The sequence below is a fragment of the Rhea americana genome, unplaced genomic scaffold (genome assembly GCF_003343005.1).
Source record: "Rhea americana isolate MKP2758 unplaced genomic scaffold, rheAme1 scaffold_101, whole genome shotgun sequence".
NCBI lineage: Eukaryota > Metazoa > Chordata > Aves > Rheiformes > Rheidae > Rhea > Rhea americana.
Window position 1 is genome coordinate 3094652 of NW_028185051.1, and position 22806 is coordinate 3117457.

The 22806-nt window shown below is 45.1% G+C and overlaps 1 protein-coding gene across 1 annotated transcript in view; it reads right to left on the reverse strand.

Annotated features, from left to right (window-relative positions):
* Positions 1 to 13937: 13937 nt before the first annotated feature.
* Positions 13938 to 22806, reverse strand: part of RIPK4 (receptor interacting serine/threonine kinase 4) — a gene marked incomplete at its 5' end in the record, with an annotated part of 23996 nt that continues 15127 nt past the window's right edge. The window contains 6 exons of the mRNA XM_085305261.1: positions 13938 to 16121; positions 16727 to 16988; positions 17501 to 17607; positions 18580 to 18738; positions 19863 to 19912; positions 20741 to 20889. Coding sequence (XP_085161387.1) covers positions 14953 to 16121; positions 16727 to 16988; positions 17501 to 17607; positions 18580 to 18738; positions 19863 to 19912; positions 20741 to 20889 — 1896 coding nt within the window. The remainder of the gene's footprint in view (positions 16122 to 16726; positions 16989 to 17500; positions 17608 to 18579; positions 18739 to 19862; positions 19913 to 20740; positions 20890 to 22806) is intronic.

Consider the following 22806-nt stretch of genomic DNA (forward strand, 5'->3'; position numbering starts at 1 on the left):
TGCCTTATACTTCTAAGGCTCAACCAGAAAAAAGTGAGAGTTGCATTCTGAGGGAAAACAAATCATTGATTTCTTGAGCTGTGTTTGAGACAGATGGCAGAAGGCATGATGGTTAGAATTTGGCTTAGCATGCACCAAAGATCTGTTGACCTTTGCATGTGGTTCTGCTACATGTTTAATAAGAGGGTGGCTATCACTTTGATAAAAGGTTCCTTGCTCATACTGCACCAAGTTGGGGTCTGTAAACAAAAATATCAGGTATGGTTAGGGCTCAGGCCCCCTCAAAGAGGTATATTTTCTGTTTGATTCTTGCAGTCCCAAATGACCTAGATAAGAGTTTGAACTATGATCAAGGTCATGATTCATTTAGGTTCAGCTCAGAATCACTGGCTTGAGTACTACAAGYAGGTTTGGGGTCAAGAGCAGAAACTGAAAAACTTGATGTAATGTAAGAATCTCAAAGCCTGCCTGGCTAAGGGTTGCATCCTGTGAAGGCAAGCTGACTTTGATTTGTTCAAAGAGAGATGGATTTTCCTTTGAGGGAKGAGGGGAAATAAAGTGAAAAGAAAAGGGCCAGTTTCTTCCCAGCGAGTACAAGGGTTTATCATTTAGTGTTCATGATCCTGGAGTTTGGATAAGSGCATTAGAGTTTCTGCCTGGGTTAAATTTCAGGTTAGGGGTACTGGTACTGAAGAACTAGGTTTTTCTTTTGGAGCTTGCAGGCTAGTATTATGTTTGCTTCTGTTCAGGGTGAAAAATGTATTATTTCTTTTCCCCCCTCTGTGAAGGCTAAGTTACTGGCTGAGGTCAGTATAGTCAATGTGTATAGTTTARGATACTTTGGCTGTAGGCATCATGATACACTTAACCATGTTTGGTGCTACAGAGTATGTAAGGCAAAAATGAAAGCTGGTGCCTGCTGGTTTGAGTCCAGCACCGATCATTCAGGGCCAGATTCAATTTGCTGAACAGGTGTTGTGGTTTGCACCCAGTGTATAGGAAGCAACAGTGTAAAACTGAAAGGCATTGTGGCCTGTCTAGGCTTRAGACTGTTAAGTCTCTGTTAGTCTGGTCAACTCAACTCACACCTGTTAGACCTATTAGCAGACCTATTAGGTAACTAACTTTTACAGCAATCTTTCACCAAGAGCACTCAACCTAAGAACATCCACCAGACGAGGTATTTTGCCCTGCTTCTGCTGCCAGTCCTCTTCCTTCCTAAAGAGACTTTGCAATATGCAGCTGGGAGCCCAGTTCTCCAGCTCCTGGACCAGCTGGCCTCTCATAATCCTGTGATACCCTGAAATGTCTCACAAGAGCTTCTTCCTGGGGATCTCAATGGGATCTGGTCTTGTTACTTTGGTAACCCTGGTTCCCCAGGAGTTCATCTGTTTAAGCAGTCTACATTCCTGCCTYGGTCAGCGAGAGGGTTGAGGCCCTGGGCTCACCCAGAGACACAGGTCTGTGTCTGAGGAARGCGGGATGAATAAGCACACTGAGTTTTCTTTTTTCCCTCTCCACTGAACATTGAGGGAGCATTTGCACACATGTGGTCTATAGAAGCCTGTAGTTGTGTGGTGAAGTGTTGCTGATTAGCCYTATTCACCCTGTTTGATTGGTCTCTGACTTGATCATACGTTTTGAGCGTTTTCAAAGTTTTATTTGTTTTGTTGATGCTCTTAATAGTTAATTATCAGCACTTTACCCCTGTGATCTGTAGACAGGCCCCTGCATTACGATCTGGGATGTGTGGGAGGCAGCCCACGCTGCAGCACCAGCCTAGCCCTGCTGTAGAAGGGCTGTAAGCACAAGTCCTCAAGCTCATTTAGACACTTTGGGCCATGGATTTCAGCTTTGGCACAGGCAGTTGGGTAAGCCTTTTCACGGGCACTGCACCTGGACATCGGCCAGTTGTGAAAAAACATCTGAGACATGCATCCTTGTTCATCTGGCACGTGCTGAGCCRGAGGTGATAGTAAGAGGTGCAGCACTAAGGGGAAGACAAACCAAACCCACAAACTCCTTTTTGTAAAAGCTGTTGGAAAAACACCTGGTGGACACCTGATTTCCGACAGGGTGCTGTTACCTGAAACTCGGCTTGATATCAGGGAGCCATCTTGGGTGGGGTCTGTACAGAGAATAACTTTATTACAAGAACATTAAAGCTGTAACAGCTGCCTCAATGCAAGTAAAAGGAAGAAATAAAAGAGGAGGATAAGAAAGCAATTGTCATAATGAGGCAGGAGGAGAATATTGAAAAGTGTGCACTGGGGGGAGCATAGGCAGCAAAGCACTGCTGAGTTACCTGTTGCAGGTGTTGAGCTGTAATAGCGAAGAGTCTGTGGGTGGCAGAAAGATGCTAGTCAAAAAAACAAACAAAAAAATGTAATTAATACCCTGTGAATAATGCAAATAGCTATTCACATGTAGCTGAACAACTGTTTTTTTTTAATTATTATTACTGTTACAAAGATGCTGCAGAATTCCACAATGTGCTTTTCTTTTCCAGCTGCCTTCTTGTTTGATTTCCTGCTTTCTACTCCATGTTTGTGTTGCAGGCCTTACTGGGGATTTGTTTTGTTTCGTTTTTCAGTGAGTCAGGAAGTTTCTCTCTGTCTCATCCCACTTCACTGCTGTTAGAGACAAATCCTTAACAACTCGACCTAACAAAGACAAGAGGAAGCAAAGGAAAGACCTCTGTGGACCTTTATTGTAGATAACAGAAGAGAAAGGGAGACAGTCCCTGCAGAAGAGGGAGGAAAAAAGACTGCTGTGGCTGAGCCTGCAGTTCTCTGTAACTTGGTCAACCTGGGACAGGTTATTCCTGACAGCTTTACTCCTACAAAACTGCAATGGTTTCTCCAGAGTAGCAGACATCTGTTGCCTCCAATTCCTGGAAGCACTTGCTACAGCCCTGTAGGATACAGAGCAGTGGGAAAAACTTTTAGCAAGGGTTGAACTGCATGGCCCTGTCCTTTGTGTGTGTGGTTTTTGTTTTTGTTTTTTTCCCCTTATGAGTCACTGAGGCTTTGCGCTTAAATTCTGGATATCTTTAATCACTAACAACTCAAAGAGCAAGCCCCCAAAAAGCAGGAGGAGGTGAAGACAGCAGGTTTTTAGCACCATTCCAGCGGCAGCTGGTGCGCCTGATGAGAAGACACATGGGCTGGGCTGTTGTTGTGTGGGACAGCTGTGGGCAGATCTACTCACCCAGGAAGTATGGCTGTGTCATGCCATGATGAGAGCACAGCCAACACCTGCTATTTTCAGGGACAAGCAAATGTAAGCACGTAGGAGTTGTGTTTAAGGCTGGTTGTGCTAGGCCCAAAGTCAAGGATGCAGGTACAGAGATCAAAATAAGACAGGACAGATGTGTTTGTAGATTAATTAGCTTTAAAGGAAAAAGGGGATCCATGTCTAAGATGTTTAACCTCTGCATCAACTAGGCTCTAGCTTGGAGCAGCCATTTCTTGGTCAGACAGTTAATTTCTTTTATTCATAGATTTTTAGAAAAATATTTAAACTGCATGTGAGCATTTCCAGTGAGGAACAGGAATAGCTTCCTGGMTGAATTCCTGGCTTGAACAAAGGGTGAAACGTCAAACAGGGCTGAATTTAATCCATAGTTAAAGGATTAATTCTTCCTGGCTCTCCAATAATGGCACATTTATACTTAAAAACATCGGATTTCTACTGTCATAATGGAATATTAATAACCTCATTACAAACTAGCTGTGTCACAACTTGAGTACTGCAGCCAAACTCTGCTTGAAACACTGAGGTGTCTGTACTGACAGCTAGCTTCACTGCTGTCAGCCAAATGCCTTTTGGGTGAAATAGGAGGAGGATTGGGTTGGTGGTTTTGCAAGGTCATTAATGAGTTAAAAGTGCTGGTTGAGGGGAAGGGGGTTGGAGGCCACGCCAAAAACTGAGGCCAGCTCCCTGATTCTGGCACGTTTCTCCAGTGATGGCAACAACTTTCTCCCTCCTGCACACCTTTCATCCTCTTGTGCGGCAGCAGTAGAGTCTTCCTGCAAGGCCTTGCCCTCTTGCAAGACCTGGCCTGYATGTTTCCTCCAGAAAATGAAGTCCCCGCAGCGCCGGCGTGCGCTGGCTTGCTCTGTGTGTGCACAGCAGTGCCCGGGGCATGCTTGGCCACAGCACGTCAGTGCTGCGCCGCGTGATGCTGGAACTGCGGGAAACCCGGGGTGGTTTTGAAGCCACGCATCTGCCCCTGGGGTTATTTTGCTTCTGTGACTTGGTATTGGCAAAGCAGCTTCAGTATCTGATGGAGGAAGATAATTAAAGCTGTTTGGGAGGCCTTCTAGGAAGCCATAATCCTCTGGCACGTTTGCAGCATGCAACCACCTCTTGACACATAAGGGGCGGCTGGGGCTCAATGCAGATGCCCTTCACATGGACTCAGCCCAGCTGTGTTGCAGGGGTGCCCACAGCTGCACCCGAGCACAGCTACATGGGCTGTGGGTGCCCCCAGCACTGCACAGGACTCACAGTTGAAATTCCTCACCAAGATAAATAACTCGGGCTCTGCTCAGGTCCATGGTTCACTTGGCTGAAAAATTTCCCTCCTTCTGTCTTGTTCTCTAGTGAATTTTGTTAATCTGAAATGTATTAAGGACATAAAATAAACCTGGGCATTAGGAAAACAAACAGAGTTTGGAAAAAATAGCAGAAGGACAGGAAGAGTCTTGATTTGTTTCTACTTGTAAAAGCAGTCTAGAGCTGTGACAAATCACTTACTGTGTGAGTACATGCATGTGTGTGAAACATATATAATAAATACTTCTCTATGGCCCAAGATTGCTGGTGCAGCAGCATTTTCAAGTGTACACTGAAAGGCAGAGAAAGTCATTAAAAAGCATGTTSAAGAAGACAACAGGAGACAGGGATAGATACAGGAATCAAACAGAAATAAATATCTGCAAGAGTACAGCTTGTTTCCCAGCTCCTCCCGTTGTTGGTGACAGTGGGGCTGTGGGCAGGAGCAGCGTGCTTACRTACCTTTTAGGATGCCAGTCTTTGCTGCTGAAGCTGCTGGATTTGAATTGTTAGGATAGGAGGGGATTGAGCTTTTATCGATGAGTATATTTGTAGAAGAAAATATAAAAGTTTGTATCCCGTATTTCATATGATTGCTAGAAAAAAAGGTAACTACAGCTTACTCTCTGAAAATAAGAGAAGCAAAATCTAAAAGCAGCACATCTTTAGACTGATCGAATTTTTCAAGGGCTTATTTTATACAATAGATAATGAATGCACTGTTACTGGTACTGAGAACAGCACAGGATTCTGAAAGCATTTAAATATTTTAAATAGGTAATGCAAGCATTGTGGTAAGTGACTGAGATGTGGAAGATATTTTCCCTATGGGCATTTTATTTCTTAACTGCTTAGAGCAGAATTGGTTTTGATTCTTCGTTAGGCTTTTAATACTGGAAACTCCACAGATCACCAAACTTCATGAACACTGTTCTGATTCATCTTACATTTACTGGTTTGGGAATATCTAAACCAGAAAAAMCATACTAATTCATGGTTGTGCATGCAGATATTTCTTCTTTCATTCACAGCCTGAATGTTATTTCTTCTGCACAGTGTCAGTACCTTAAAGGCACTTGCAGCAGGGTTGTGATGTGGCTTGCCTGAGCCTTTGGCAGCCTGCAGGGTTGCACCTTGTGACAGCTTTTAGGAATCCAGATGGTCTGATAGACATYGGGGACCTGGAATAGAGGGATCTCAGGGGAGAGCTTGCAATCTGCTAAGGTACTAAATGGCTGGTGGGATTAAGCTGATGAAGCATTGCACAAACTACAGTTCATTACCACCACCTCCTTTCTTGTTTTTGTAATCTGTTTTTGAGAGCAAAGGCTTATGGCCCTGTCTGTACCTGGTTTGGGCTGGGGTGAGTTTGTTGGGTAAAAAGATCTAAGAGTTCCCTGACTCAAAAAGCAGCTAACTTTCAGTATAAAAATAAATGAATACTGCATGTGAGAATGTATGTGTATGAACACATGTCTGTGCATGTGAAGGCTAGGAGTAGGCATGTGTATGTCTTTATGTCTGCACAGGTAGCTAAGTGCATGTGTCTATGGGGGTAGGCACACATGTACACACACATCTGAACAATTTAGGAGGGAGCAACCAGACCATCCCTGTGATCTAAGTGAAGAAATAGCCGCACTGAAAAACAGAAATAGCTTTTGATCACTTCTTGCCTCTGGTTCTCTTACCTCACCCAGCCTCACCCTGTCCCATGCCCCTRTTAATCGCTGGGAAATAGCAGCACGGACATAGCAGCTGGGCTGGTAAGCACTTGGTGCAGGACTGATCAGAAGGTCACCCCTTTCTCCAGGGAGCTGTGAAACACTGTTGCAACACTCCCRTAAACCTCTGACACAGTCTCCTTCAGAGCAGGAGAGCAAAGGGGAAAAGGGAGAAAGGACAAGAGAGCCCACAAGCTCACATGCAAGAAAGGAATGAAATGGTGCCATATGCCAGGGCCCCCAAGAGATGTTCACAAGGAAACAACTGGCCTRTAAGCCCTGGGGGCTTTTTCCCGTGCCTTTCTATGCACAGGGCTGACATGCTGCTGCTGTGCCTGAGGCGAGACAGCAGTGTTACCTAGTGCCATAGTCAGAGCTCCCTGCGGGGCAGGATCCAACTTAGGAGATGGCATTTGAAGGACTTGAGTGGCAGTCAGAGTGAGTTTACTGGCCAGCTCTTCTGAAGATATGAAGTGCAATGCTGGGCAAGCCACTTAAGTCAGGGTTCCTCTGGTTTTAATGGGAATTAGATATCTAAAAGTCTGTGGAATCAGGTTTCAGGCTCTTAGATTCTTGTTCATCTCTGAAGGCAGGTGGTGGTCACTTGTTTCCCCTTGCTCTTGTCCAGCTGCAGAGGAGACATTGCTTCCTCCCTGGGGCCTCTGTGAGCTCCTGGGGGCCTGAGAGCAGCAGCATTTAGGCTCTCCCAGCTCCTGTCTGGGCAGTCACTCAACCTTGCAGATGCTCAAAGCCTCTCGGGCAGGTGTTGTCCTGGACAGGTCTCTTGGCTGAGTGCAGGGTCTGCTGCCCTGGCAACAGTGAGCGTTTGGGAACCAAAAGTGARACCACCTGAATTTCAGTCTTGCCCTGCATGCCCTACCAGTGAGGGAAGCTCTTCAGGGAAAGTGTTGCAGAGCAGTTAAAAGAATGGTAACCTCCCCTCAAGAGAAGTGCATGGCTTTTCTCTGGTGTCCTCCAGCATGRAGGGACTCTGAATCAGCTTTGATGGGAAGAGGCTGGGACTGGAAAAACTCTTCAACCCTATGTACCCTATAATTGCAGAGACAAGTGAGCAAAACACTTCTCAGAAGGAGCTCACTATCTGTGACATCTCCAGAGACTGGTATCCTCTGTCCCACCTGAGGCCTCCTGCAGCTTCACCACATATGAGGAAGGAAACACTGTGCTTATGTGCAGGCATGTCTCCTCCAGCAAGGAAAAGTGGAGAGGGAGAAGCTAGTGTGTTTAGTGTGTTCCTCTGCATTTACTGGACCTTTTTTTTTTTAATCCATCTAGGAAGGAGGTAACTATTTGACAGTAGAAGGAATAGAAGGAAGCTCAGTGGGAGGAGGAGAACAGCAAGGACGCTTAAGGTTGATCATATACTATAATGACTACACAACCATTTTCCTTCACTGGGTGTGCTGCCAGCACAGCTAATTAATGTTGGCTTTACCATCAGGCTTCACCCAGRTTTAAGCTTGGAGCAAGTTGTTTCTATAACTAAGGTGAGGTGGTGAAGAGAAACGAATGGTGAAAGTCCAGCAGAATTTGCAACATGGCCCCGCTGCTAAGGAGCAGGCTGGAAAACATCGCCCAGCCTCAGTGCAAGCCTCCTCCATGGGGCTGGCRGCTGTGAGCGGTGGCTCCACTGGTGACTGGAGCCACCCATAGTGCCACATGTGCTGGCACGTGCCGCACAGGCTGCAGCGTGAGCTCACCACTCGTGTCGAAGGGCTGGAGTGGGGGCAGCTGTGTCATGGMAGCCTGTGAGGAGGCAGAGGCGCCTCACCAAAAGTGAGTCCTGGGCTRCATCCTCGGCTCTGCTGCAGCCCTGAGGTGGGAGTCAGGATCACTTCTGCACTTCTCTCTTTCCCCAAGCTGGGAGAGCCAGGGATGGGAAATGAATTCCCCAGCTTCCCAATCTGCAGAGTTTTTTGCTTTGGAAGGTGTCCAGGAGTTGGTACCTTTTCAGCAGAGCAAACTTTGCCCTGGTGGAAGGGGAAGGTGATACRTGCTGTGTTGTAGCTGTGGCAGGGGCGTGCTGACTAGAGTTGTGCTGGGTAGTGCAGTAAAGTGAGTTTCTTACCGATATCAGTGCCCTGAAAAATGTGTTAGGACCCAGAAAGGTGAGGGAGAAAATGAGTAGTCCTCAGAGCAGTTTGACTTAAAGACTGGTGGAGCAGTATTATCTGTGCTTCATGAACCACCATTCAAGTCTGGACTTAGGTCAAGTGGGAATGAGTCATCCGTGTTTGGTGTCCTTTGCTCTTCTGCTCCCCCTGGCCTCAGTTACTGCAATACCGGCAGCCTTTACAGCCGTGCATGTGCAAGCATCTCCTCTTCCTCCTCCCCTCCGAGTCRGACTCCTCACGGCAGGGCTCTGTTGGGGAACAGACTCCGGCATCCTGGTGTGAAAAACAAGGAGCTTCAGTGAGTGGGTAAAAGCTTGGTACGTCCCATGTGCACTACAGGTAGTGCAAAAGTTGGACGTGGACAGAGCAAGCAACTCAGGGCTGCACTCAGTAGAGAGATGGCTGCCTTGTTCCAAATACTGGATCCAAATGGGAAAATACTGGGGGATTGTGTTTTGGGAAGCTGGTTATCAGCTTAATTTAATCTCAAGGCATCTAGTCATTGCTTTCAGACTCCTTTTCATGGATTAGTTGGCTGATTAGATTTAAAAGTATGTACATATTTTTAAGGGAAGATGTCAGAGATCTTGTGAGCCCTCAAAACTGTCACAGTGACTTCAGGCTAGCCTGATGTATTCATCATACATTAACTTCTAAAATCTAATTCTGCAAATGTTGAAGCCAGATAGCTATATCCAAATGGACATGTGCAACTGTGATAAAAGTTCCTGATGTCCATTACGGTTTTGGCCTTTTTAACCTCCTATGATCCCCTTAGCTAAGCACCTTTGCCAAGTACAAAACAACACTGGGACAAAGCCAGCCCCCACTGGGGGGGGGGGAGAGGACTCTTAAAACACCTGGCAGATATTGGTGATGGCAGCACAGGACTTGGAGTATTTGCCTGCCAATGGACTAARGAACACGACTCAATTTAAATAGATAAGGAGATGTGGTTGGGCTTGGCCTCTGAGACRAGGAAGAGCCCGCACCGCTGCCATGCTTCTGCTCTGGCCACAGTGACACCCTCGGGGGTGCCCRTGTGAAGGTTGTCATTGCTGTCCCTGGCTGGGCTTTTGCCCGGTGAGGCTGAGCACTACCTAGCACCTGGGCTGAGGTTTCCTGCCAGCGCTGCCGTGGGTTTACTCACGTGGCTCGTTGGCATTCAACGYGAGCCTGGGCTGGGAGCCCCTTCGGAGTTGTTCTTCAAGGCAGGGGCAGTGCCTGGAGAGAGCCAGTGTTTCAAGGCTGTGGATGAAGGAAAATAATTAAGGGAAGAGTGCAGAGAAGCTTTTCCCTTGTTATTTCCACAGCTTTGATGTCTATTTTGTGTTTTTTCATTTTTTCTTCTCAATCCTCCCAAAGTCAAGGGGTTTTGTCRAGTTCTTAAACAATCTTTGCTTTAACTTACTGCAAAGAACAGCCTGACACTCTCTCCCATGGCATTTCAAAACCAGAAAACAGAGTGTTGGCAGCAGGGATTTTAAACCTCATTCTCCCCTGAGTGTCTGCTGTGCGGTTCCCTACCAGCCCATGGCTCTTGCAGCATGGCGGTGATGGCAGCGAGGAGGTCCTGGCCAGACTGAGAGCCGAACGTGCTCCCAACAGACTGTGCCTGCCTCCGTGCCAGAGCCCGGCTGGCAAAGCCACGTGCCCAGGGCGGCTGCCTTTCCACGTGCTCCCAGATCTGCCYCGCAACGCACCGCCTCCTGTGATCCCTGTGTGGCACGGAGGCAGCCAGTGATGCTGAGCTGCTGGCTTACCGTAGCAGTGCAACAAGTCGGGATCTGCCTTTTGCTCCCTGGTCTGTTGAAACAGCTTCCTGTGTTGTTATGGGCTGTTCAGTCAGCTTTGGGTTGTGAATCTCCTGGCTTGGGTCTGCGATGGGAGCGCTGGCACTGCTGTTTGGCATTTTGCCACAGCCCAGGGTTAGAGTGCATCCCAAAAGCAGTGAGCATGGAGGAGCTGAGTGGGGTATGCGCTGGTCTCCAATACGCGCTGCAAAAGCAGTTGGAGGCTTTGTGCAAAGGCCTGGGTGCACGGGTGAGTAGTTTGGCCGAAGGACAAGACGGGCAAAGTGCTGCTGACATCTTACCTGAAAGTGCTGGCCCTAGGACATGTGTGTAAAGAAGCCCAGCACCCTTTCTTCCTCGCTTGTGTCAGGGGGCTTCAAGGAAATGGATCCAAACCAATGCCAGCTATGTCCGTCCCAGTGCCTGACTGGGAAGGATGTGAGCAAGGTAGTGCTGAACATCCCCAGGGCTGCCCCTTCCCCACAGCAGGATGGGTGCTGATCAGCTCCTGCCCCAAGGGAGCAGGAGGAGGCAACACGTGGCTACTGCCCCAGTGCCAAAGCACCTCTGCACCTGACATCTTCACCTGGGACACTGGCAAGCGGGTCCTTTACCTTATACCAACCAGCAGAACTGGGGTTATAGGACAGTTGAAGAGCTCCCCCCCACCTCCCCACAACACACACACACACACACACACACACACACACGCGCACACACACACACACACACACACACACACGCCTCTCCACTAAAGGAGGCTCGAGGCTGCACGGCTTGCGCTTATCTTGTTTTTCTTGTAACCATGTTGTGCAGAGCCAAGGTGGTGCAAGAGAGGAGGCAGGAATGAAAGGGTTGAGGTTTGCCTCCGGGGCGCTTCGCAATCGCCCAGCCATTGGAATTGTTCCCCTCACCGCTGCGGCTGAGCGTGTTTGCGCTGCAGGCTTGTCAGGTCCTCCCAAGGCCTGTAGGAACAAGGCGCTGCAGCTCCTCGTGCTAAGCAGCAGATAAATAAAGCTGGGAACTACAGGAGCTGGGAACCAACTGTTGTGAAGACAGGTGATCCATCAGGGGCTACATTGTCCCCTGAAGGCAGGAACAAGCAGGGAGGAGGGAGATGTGAGGCAGCTTTCCTGCTGGGCCCCAGCTTGGTCCATCCCTCCTTCCACCTGCCCCCTACCCTGAGGAAGTGCAGTCTGCACCATCCCGCTGGTGAGAGCCACACGGTTTGGTTGCCCTAATCCAGCTCCCCGTTGCAGAGTGAGGAGGAACCACTTTAAGCACCAGGACACTAGAGTACTGACATCCCCGCTCATCCCTACACGATGGAGGAACCATCTACATTGCAAGGTCTGCCCTGCTTGTTCCTGCCTTCAGGGGACAGTGCAGCCCCTGATGGATCACCCGTCTTTGCAACAGTTGGTTCCCAGCTCCTAGGAAAAATAACACAGATGAAACCAAGTATTTATGGTAGAGTGTGGTAGTTTTTTTGTTTGTTTGCTTGATTGTTTTTTTTAACTAAACACATCTTTTGTAAGTAATTTAAACCAAGTCAATAGTTGTGTGCCTTGCTGTAAAAACAAGGCCTAATGTTGCTATTGGGACATTCTGCCTTGTCTGCAGGTGATTTCTAAAGAACTAAGAATTCTAAAAGATTTGACAGAGGTAAAGAAATGCTTKTAAGTTTTAGATTGTCAGTCCAGCTGGGACTTCAGCAAGTTGGAGAACAACACACATGAAGAGGAAAGTCACCCGCAAGAGCCCTTTCCATGCAGTAATTCCTAATTGCCATGTCAGTGCTAATTTTGCATCCCCGTTCACCTTTCCTGCCGCCAAGGAAGGCTGGTTCACAGGGTAGTAAACCCACCACAAGTACTGGCAGCACATCACACAAGCTCTTTGTTATTTTTTTTCCTCAGTGCCAGCCTTCTATGTAATATATAACTGGTGCTCTATATTGTGAAAGACTGCATGGAGAATAAAGACTCATGAGTGTGGCCTCATGTTTAATTAGAAGCCAATGTGCTATTACTATTAGGCACTGAAGGAATGTACTGGCAAGGCTGTGCTTGATGTGTTTTAAAAGCATTTTATAAGTGTACTTTTCCCTTTTCTAGCTGGCACGCACCAGCTTTATAGGAGGCACAAGACTGCTGTTACCTAGTCTTACAGCTCTTTTGAAGTTCAGGCACATACCGCTGCAATAAAAGTATCTAAAAAATTCACCCTGGCTGATGTTTGTTTGGAGAACTTTGAAATAAGAGTATGGTGTAGCCCAGGCCAGGCCAAATGTTTAATTGCAACGGCACAGGACTTGAGAGAATGAGTTGTCTGTGGTTAACTTTTTTTCTATAAAGAGATACTGATTAAGTATAGCTTAATAAAACAAATGACAGTTATTGGTCTCAGAAGAGGTTGAAAGCAGCAGTAGGAAAACTATGATCTTTTTTATTTGTTTAATGAGAAGGTTCACTGCARTCTCCTTTAGGAATCTCACTGTGACATCCATTTTCAGGTATAAAGTATATKTCTTTGTAACTAACTGCCACGTATTGGCATTATTATCATCTACCTAACATAGTTTCACTAGGCAGACAGTGAACTGACTTGCATGAGCAGCAGTTTGCACCTATGTGCCTATATAAAGTGAGATGACATTATGCTGCAAGAAACTTTGTGTCCAGCATAGCAAGCAGGTACACAGAAGTTGCTTTCTTGGATCCAGGAACAGTTTCAAACTGCTCACAGTACAGCTGCCTAAAGTTGTGTGCTACCTGCAGTCTTTTTGCAATAGCCGTATTATCACTTCAACCTGGAATCCTCTATTCCCTAGGACTGCATGTGGTCCATAGATAAAGGAAGCAAGAGAACAGGCAAAGGGGATGTCAAGCTTCAGACATGTTTTAAAAGTGGAATGTTTTACAACCAACTCTGCTTTAAGATAGGTGGTATCCCTGCAAGCACCATCCTTGTTTTTATTGCCCCYAAGCACTACTGATACCATCCTCAGTGGGAAGTTTTCTTTTTTTTTAAAGCAAGTACTGCCCTTTTAGGGGGCTAGAGTCCCATGGGAGCACTTTGGCTTCTCAATAAGGCATTGAGGTAGCAGTGACATAAAGAAAGATCAGTGCAACTAGGTATGTGCAAAAAAGTCTAGAAAGCAGAAGCAGCTTTGCTGTCGGGAAAGGTGAGAGCAAAGCACGACACGCTTGTGCTTGCCCCATAGCGTGTATGGTGGGATGGCATCGTGGGGCAGAGATGAGGCACCTGTATGTGCAGCAACCCACAGGTCTGCCCATGGTGATGATAGGGAAGATGCAGAAATACTCACTTTGCTTCATAATGGGAAAACAAGCTAAATTCCCAGCTGCTGTAGTATCACAGGAAAGCAGCCCAGTTAAATATCAGTGTTAAGCACATACAGGCCATGCTTATGTGTGTGTGTGTTTTTTTTTTTCCTTCAGTCTACTTGCTTTCTGCAAATACCCTAAACACAGCCCTTTCTACATTCCCAACTTAGTCTCTAAGAGCTAAGGAGACTTTAGAAACTAAGGGTCTACTCCTAGCATCTACAGTTCGACAGCTCTGGTTTTAACATTAAGTACATCACAGTTAAACTGAAAACCATCAACACCCATCACAAGCAGATACAGAACAATCTTTTTATTGATAATAGATCACATTTGAACTTTGAAAAGAGCAAAATTAAAAGGTGTATTAAAACATACCCACTCTACACAATCTATTTTCTTCAGTAGAAAAAAGTATACAATTGACAGAAGTACTATATACACAGTATATCAGTCTAGTCATCATACAGTTCATTCTCTTTGGACACATACTATGGCATGGTTGGTTTAGTTTTCTAACATCCCCCTCCAAACATTGTTTTGCAAATAGCTATAATGATGTTAGAATATACACCATCCACTTAAAAGTCCAGTAGAATTCTAGGGTTTTTTAATACAATAAACCACTAAGCACCTAATAATTTGACTTACTGATCTTAGAGTATAAACAAGATGATACTGTAAGTGAATGCATCAGTGCTGAGCTTGTGCTAAGCTATTTTTTGAATCTTTCCCTGGTGCAGGTATAGAAAGCACTTGCTAATGATTGACCGTTCCAACTGAGTACACTGGAGTCTGTAAACCTTATTTCTCCATTAAACAGGAGTACCTTCTGACACTGAAATTTAGCCAGCCTTCAGGGTAAAGTACATCTTAAATAACTGCTTTCCTCATCTCTGGCATTCATTTCAAGAAGATGTGTGGTTCTGTTTATCCTACCATGGAGGCTTTAAGCCTAGAATATAAATCACTATAATAAACTGGAAATCCACTCCATCCTCTTTCTGAAGAAAATGAGAAGGCAGAATGATAGTTTTTTTAAACTTGCATGACATGTCCAAAAAAACCSCAAAGCCAAAAACACACCAGTTGTACTCTTCCAGCATCCTTAGGAAGGGAGTATCATTATAGAGGCAGGGCAAACACTCAGAATGACCAATTCAGACCATAGTGTGGCAGACTCCAGCTCTTAGCCTTACATTAGCCTTAGTCATTGTGTGCTCTCACTCACACACACTCAAACAAGTGGCTTCTGGCTGGCTGTATATCAGTCCATTTGCTGACACCACTGATGAGTGGGCCATTGCACAGCTGTGGAAAGCCTCCACAACTCAGGCTCCAGCAGCCTCCTTGCAGCAGACAGGAAGGTAGCAAGTTCTGTACCTTTTGCTTAAGTCTCACTTAACAACACAGTAACTGAGCTTTTACTACTCTGCTGAGTGAGCTGTAGCGGGGACTGAAACGTGCATCTTTGCAGTGCCCCATGCTTCAGAAGAACCTCAACTGTTTTTGTGTGGCCTCCTCTTACAGCCAGATGAAGAGCTGTCAACCCTTCATCATCAGAAACATTGATGTTTCCTGAGCTGACAAGTTCCTCTACTACTTCAGAGTGCCCGTTTTCTGCAGCAAGATGTAAAGCTGTCCTGTTTAAAGGGCCTCTGGCTAGAACATTGGCCCTTCCATCTAGCAGCAACCTTGTTGTTGCTAAATGGCCACTGCGAGACGCCAGGTGAAGAGCAGTACATCCTTCTGCTGTTGTTGCCTCAATATCTGCGCCGTGTTTTAGCAGCAGCCTCGATGTGCTTGTGTGGCCAGTTTCAGCAGCTATGTGGAGAGCGGTCTGTGAGAATGCATTCTGTATGTTGACATCTGACTCCAGRTCTATGAGAAGGCGAGCGACTCGGTAGTGTCCTCGCTGAGCAGCCAGGTGCAGGGAGGTCCTCCCATCCATGGTCTGCACATTCACATTTGCACCTGGCTGTTTGGCCAGAAGCTTTACAATGGAAAGATGACCTTGCCAGGCAGCATAGTGCAGTGGCACCCAGTCATCCTTGCCTTTGATATCCACATTAACGCCTCTTCTCAACAGGATCCGCACGATATTCTCTTGGCCGTACTGACAGGCTATGTGGATGGGGGTTCTGCCTTCAAAATCTACCTCATTTAAGGATGCATTCTTATCAAGCAGCATTTTGGTGCTGAACTCATCCCCGTTTTGGGCAGCAAAGTGAAGAGCGGTCCACTGATCCTCATCTTTGGCATTAACATTAATTTTCCTTGCCATAATCAGCTCCACAATGCTTTTCACTTTCTTCTCAATGGCTATGTGAAGAGGGGTGGATCCTTTGCTGTTGGTGAGGTTGGGGTTAGCATTGTACAGGAGGAGCCATTTGACACATTCTTCTTGACCGGCTTCAACAGCCAAGTGCAAGAGACTGGAATTCCCATCTAAAACGATATCAACATCTTGAGGCTGGAGGATCTTCATCAGCTTGCTGGTGTCTCCAGATAAAATGGCCTCTGTTAGCTTCCTCTTCTGTATGTCTGTAGTTCCAATATCTAGATGGAAGAAGACACTATAACAATTCTGGCACCTGCAGAACCTTATTTGCCCCCAGGTAGCACARCTGGTGGCCTCAGATGCCTGTTCTTTGCAGTACTGGACTGAAAAAAGTGGGGGGGAGGATGTTGGGCTGACTTACTACAAGCATTCATGGGAGCTGCTGACAAAGCAGCTTCAGTCTTCTTAAAATAGGTGCTTAAACTTGGGCTCAGTTTAACTGAAGCAGAACCAGGCTTGACCTGGTGTTGACCATAGTCCTACTCCAAGCAAGAAGTTGGACTAGATGAGCTCCCATCCACCAACCTTTATATGACTGATTCTGCAATTGCTTTGATGGGAATTCAGGTCATTTGTTTTCAGAAGTAAATGAGATTTATTATTTCTCACTGGACTATGTTTGGGAACCACCTCATGCATTTTCTTTAAATAACTACCTCTGGTAAATAAATTCATTGTGCTGACAGCAAGAAAAGCAAGGTTAACAGTGATTTCCAGAATGCTATTTTTAATAATATTGCTCTTCATTCCATGGACCACTATGTCCCAGCCCAAAGAACTCAAAAAAGAGGGGCAGGAGAAGAAAAATGAAGCACACACTTACCGTTCCCTGAAGTCTCCCTCTCAAAGGAAAGGGAAAGGGAGCCTCTAGATGAAAAAGCCGAATCTACAGATGAAACTCCTGAAAGCCGCTTGTTGTCACTGGATGCAAGTTTGGGCTCAGAAGAACTGCGGCTGAGATCCTCAGGGCCTTCCATAGTCTGAGAAATCCCTGAATCCAGCTGAGACAACAATTCTGAAAGACTGTAATCCTTAACTGATGCTGCAACAGGCTCCTGTTTCGGCTGGGATAGCACAGCCATTCCCTTCAAGAGAAGCCCACAAAGCATTTTAGAAAGCTCAGTAAGAAAAATAAAGCACGAAGCTGTACAAGATGAAGTCGGGGTCCATTAATTTGCAGGTAACCTTTAAGCATTGTTCTTATTAAATGAGGCGTAGTAACAAGGTCACTGAAAATTTTCAGATGCAAGAGAGAAGTTTTCATCAGTACTCCATGTAGCTGCTAAAGCCACATCGTTCTTTTGTCTATAGCGATTTTTAGGATCAGCACACCCACATAGTTCCAACGTTCACTTCCTAACTGTCCTGTACTCCCTTAACAGTCTAAGGCGCCACTTGAGCTCAGTCCTGCACAGYGGCTTTCCTAACCTGGTCTGTCACTTTTGCATTCCAGTCCTTCGCTAAGCCCCATTCCCACCAGGCAAGCAGGTGCCCCAAAGCATCAAAGAGAAGGTTGCTTGGGAAGTTACAGGACATAGAAGACCCTGTTCCTTGCACAAACCTAGTGTGCTTTAACAGGAGGTGGAAAGAGAAATACCTCAGGTGGCTGCTCTGGGGAACTCTTGGTGTCCAGGTCCTGAGATAGCACTTCTTTGGTTTCATCTTCTGGTTTTTCACAAAGGGCCTCTGTTTCTGAAGTGATTTCTTTGAAGAAAACAAGACAAGTTTTTGTTTGTAATAGCAGACTTCTCTGAAGTGCCCCACTGCCCTTCTCTATCATTAGAGCTTACCAGCTTTGAGATACTGTGGGTGAAAGTTTTCACCACCCCATCTAGCACCACATCACTAGGTGCAAGTATGTAACTGAAAACAGAGCGTGTATGACTAACTGAACAGCCCATTTTTACACTCATGCCAGCTTCACATGTAGCATCAATTACACACTGGCTACACTGAAAGGCTTTAAAATGGGAACCAGTCTGCTGCTAGCTGCTTGGCAGACTGAGATACATGTTTTAGAAAGATGGGACCCTCAGTCCCCATACTTTGGGCAGAAAGAGGGAGGTGGGAGGAAAGAGGCAAAACACTCTAGTTGTTAATGCTAAGATTAAGTGCTTGGAGATGATAATTACTGCATTCTTCTACATTTGCAGAAGGATGCAATTTTGTATTTGTAACGCAACTGTTCAGGGTAAGCGGAAACCTTTGACTATGGTTGCCTTTTTTTCAGTGCCAAAAAAAACCCAACAAGAATTGTTCTTAAGAAAATTCAGTTTCTTGGTATACAACGGTATGTTTCAGGAGCCAGGGCCTTTAATGCTTTGGTATGGTTTAAAAAAAAAAACACACCAAATCCAGGCTTGGCATATACTGATAAACACAATCAAAAATGAACCTAAACCATCTCCCCCAAGGTACTGACTAAACAGATCAACTGGTTCAGCACAGGTCTTAACCCCAAACGTGTTTACATAACACTACCATGGTCAGACTTGTCCCCAGATAATCCCTCCCTTTGCAAATGAATGAGTGGTCTGTATCATTGTCTCCACCACACAAGTGCTCTATTTACTCTGTCACAAAGGTTCACAGCATTTACCCCATGGATTAACAGAGKCCTGAGCAATAACATGACTCATAGAAGAAATGGGCAGGCAGGTTAGGAGGAAATCTTACCTTGAAAYGTTGGCCGTTCACCAGGATCATCTTGCCAACATTTTTGCATCAGTTTGATCAAGTTATTACATGAATGAGGCCTGGATTTGGAAACAGCAGGTAGCTCTGGGCGGTGGCCTTTAACTACTTTTACCATAATATGTAAAATGTTGTTTTCCTCTGTAAAGTAAAAGCATACAGTGAAGAGCTCCCAGCAAAATAAAGGATTTCTGTCGTTTCTAACAGCTTAACGGTGTAATAGATTGAAAGTTGGTTTTCATATGATTTCTAGATTTAGAGTACTTTCTTCTAGCAATAAGGGAAAAGGAGAAATTAAGTCTTATTCTCCCACAATATATTCAGCAATTCAGTAACATATTTACTTCCAGTACATGAGTTAAAAACTACCATCAGTGAGTGACTGTGCTCTTTTTCTACTCATAAGAGGTTGAGCCAAAGGAGAGAGGGGGGAGAAAAAACAAAACAAAACCAGAACAGTTCTCTGCTAACCTCTCTATAGATTTTCATATCTGTGGTAAGAAAATTAGACTATAGATTTTATGTAGACCAGGTACCTGACCTTTTCGTAAAGGTAAAGAAAGAACACAGAGCAAACAGTGCAGTACTGTGGCTCTTGACTCTGAAGTCAAGCACTGAGTTAAATGGGATCCCTCATTTAGAGAAAAATGAATAGTAGACTCTAACCTGCTCAGACATGTTTGCTATACACAGGCTAGTCATATGCATATGAAAATAGTCATAAAGAATAAATAACTAACAACTGCCTGTAGATTGGTACATTTACTATGGGGTAGAACAAGGCTTATTCTCACAGTCCTTCCCCCCCACCCCAAATAAACAAATCTCCATCCACACTCTACAAATAAACTACAGAACTTCTCTATAGAGTAGCTGTTTCTGCAGGCAGTAAGTTGCCTGCCAGGTGGCTTTGCTCTGCACTGTTCCTTGCAGGCTCCAAYATCTGTAAGGTGGCCAAGCAGGCCACACACTAATCTGGATCTGTACAGCAAACTCCAGCAAAAGGAGAAAGAGGTGCAGACTGGGGCACCTTGTGACAATAAGGATTCTACTTTCACAGTGTAGGACAGAGGAGGACTTCAAATCTGACTTGAAATTGGAGCACTTAAAAACACCCAACATACAAGACGCTAGAAATTTAGAAGATATGCATCAGACACATCAGCTTGTAATCTCAGACTGGTGACGAGGGAAACATGCTTATCAAAGGGAGAGAGGAAAAAAAGTTTAGAAGTTTAGACACGACTCACATAAGTCGGGCTTACCTGCAAAAGGCTTTTTTTGTGTAAGAACTCCCCAAATCACAATGGAAAAGCTACAACAACAACAACAAAAAAAAAAAAAAAAAGGAAGAAAGAAAGAAAGAGAAAAATTATTATTCCTAGAAAGCTTAAAAAATTCTGAKAGAAATGTAATTTGTTTTCATTAGTTGTCTGTCCTGGCCTGTCATCTAATTCAGCTGACAAACACACACAGCAACATGCAGCCTAGAACCATGACTTGAAAGCCTATTTTTTTCAGGGAGGAATCTGAGGCACTGAACATGAGGACTAGCTGCAGACTGCTTGCTTCCTGGTTACATTTTGACTGCTTTAAACTAGCACTAACAAAATTGGAGAGCAGCAGAAAACTATTGCAGATGTTATTTAGTATTTTGCACTGCAAGATAGTCATAAAAAATGTACATTCCATTTAGAACACTGCGTATCTTGCAATTTACGGCTGTGATTTCCTTTTCCTAATAACCTCACCATGAAAGGAGAACCAAAGACCTAGTGATGAAATCCAGTACAGATTGCTAAGCATTTTGTCAGCGTTAACTTTCCAAGTAGGTCAGAATGCACCTTTTGATGGGAAAATTAGATGTGGGCAGAGTACTTCCTATGTCAGTTTCCAATAAATGTATGTTACCTGAAATTATTTCCGTAATGCCCAAGACCCCATGATCAGCTGCAGTTTGTTAAAAGGCCTCTACGCTACGAAGACTTTGCATAAAGCAAAGCAAACACGAGCCTTTGCAAGATGAGGTTCAAATAGTATTTGGGGGTTTGGTGCTCAGTTAAGTTTTATAATCAGAAAAAAAAGAAGGCTCATTTTACAGTATTATTTAAAGTAATTTTAGGTATTTCTGTGGTTAACTGACCTGTACACATCATGTTTGGTGTCAAAACACCTGTTTTTTTCTTTAATGCGTTCAGGAGGAAGGTATGCAATTGTGCCACACAAGCCATCCATGCTAAGGTCATGGGAATGAGACAAGCCATTGCACTTTGCAAGTCCAAAGTCAGAAATCTGCAAAAGAAAAGAGGGTAGAGAAGTACACACATTAGATTCAAGGGAATTAACAAAAACTTGTGTGGAGTAATGAATGACAGATGTAACAGGAAGACCCAAAAAAATATAGTGAACTGCCATTCAGAAATTTCAAGCTAAGGGAAAAAAAATAAATAAAAAACAACTCTGGAAACACTGGACTATGGTAGACTTTTCTTTAAAGTTAAATTGGAAATAAAAAAGCACACACACAAGCAGTTTTTGCAAGCAGCAGCTTGTTAGCCCATTATACGGCAAACACAATAAACAGTTGGACAATTTACTGTAATTTCAGGCTAGTCAAATTTAGCTAGTGCAAATCATAAGTTCATGCAATTACTGCCCCCCCCCTTTCCCTACGAAACGTCATGTTGTGTGTTAAGTTTTATCAGAGTTCYGAGCAGCTGCTTCCAGACCATGACTTTCCCAAGGAGCACAAGGGAACTGCTCTTTTAGATATCATCGCRTTACACTGACTATGCCAACAAGGATGAAGCCCAGCCTTAGAGCGGCAAAGTGGGAGAGGAAAAAAAAAAAGAATAAAAAAGGCAGGGAATTCTTTCTGGCAACTAGCAGATATAGCAAGTTGGTGCAGTGATGCAGTGCAAACAGCTGAAATGAACAAAACAAGTGACAGCAAGTTTGCAAAAAGGAAAAGACATCTCCACTTTAATTTGAAGTGTCAAACAAATATGCATTCATTTGCTCTCAAAGGCATACCAATCATCAAGTGAACAGATAAGCAAGGAATTTCCTTTGTGTTACTTATTTCCCACTGGTCAAAAACGTCTATTATGCTAAGTGGAATTTTCAAGAAAAGTCAAGCCTTTTTGGACCACTCAGTCCAAATGATTTTTGTCTATATGCTAGATGATAAACAGAAAAGATTCCTCCTCCCCCCCAAAAAAACACAGATTTAAGCATTCTTTTTATCTAGTGAATGCTAAGTTTTTCAATGACTCATTTCCATAGTGCCGTCTTGATCTCCACAGCTTCTCCTTTGAGAAAGTTCTCCCTCAAAGCAAAATGGCATAATTAACAAAGTGGGCTTTTTTGTTGTTGTTGTTTTGTTTTTTTTTTTTTTGGGGGGGGGGGTTTGGACACAGGCTCCGACTTTATGCTTTCAGAAGTTTCTCTCAAGAGATACCACACAGCTAGCTGCAACATGCACCAGTCATTGCAAAGGGAGAAAACTGCATCCACCTTCAGTCTCCAGGAGAACAGGCGGACTACAGCCATCTCCCCAAAGCGCCCACAAAGCTTCGGCAGGAACGTCCCCCAGGAACTGGGAACCAAATGGAGGTGAGCTCAGGAACTGCCCAAGTCCTGTGTCCCAACCCACGAGTATATCCAGCCTGTTGTCCATCTCTATCGTAAATCTGCAGGGTAACGTGGGAATTGAGGAAAACACCACCAGGAACCCTCGCTCTCCCGAAGCGCGTGGAGGGGTAGTTTCTCCTGCCTGTAGGGTTACGCTCTCGCAGGGGGATTGCTAACCTCTTCAGTGAGCCAAGCACTGGAGTCCAGGACAGTTTTGAGCAGGCAAGAGACCTGCGTTTGCAAGCCAGCAGCCCTGCGAAGGGCCGGACTGACTGCCTCCAGTAAACGCTGCAGAGGAGTTTCGGGCACTTGATGCTCCCAAGGGGAACAAAAGCGCAGCCCCAACATCGCGCAAGCCCTTCGTGTCAGGTTAATAAGTGATCCAGTCATTTCAAGTCTGAGCAGATCTGACTTGGCAACGTATGACTGTCCTCTGATTAACACAAAGTAGAGAATTATATACGTCTGAAGAAACCCATATGGCATGCGGGCATAATTAAAGCTATACATCTTCCTCCTTGACTAAACAGCAGCAGGTTTCCCACTGTGCAAATTAAGCAAAAAAAAAAAAAAAAA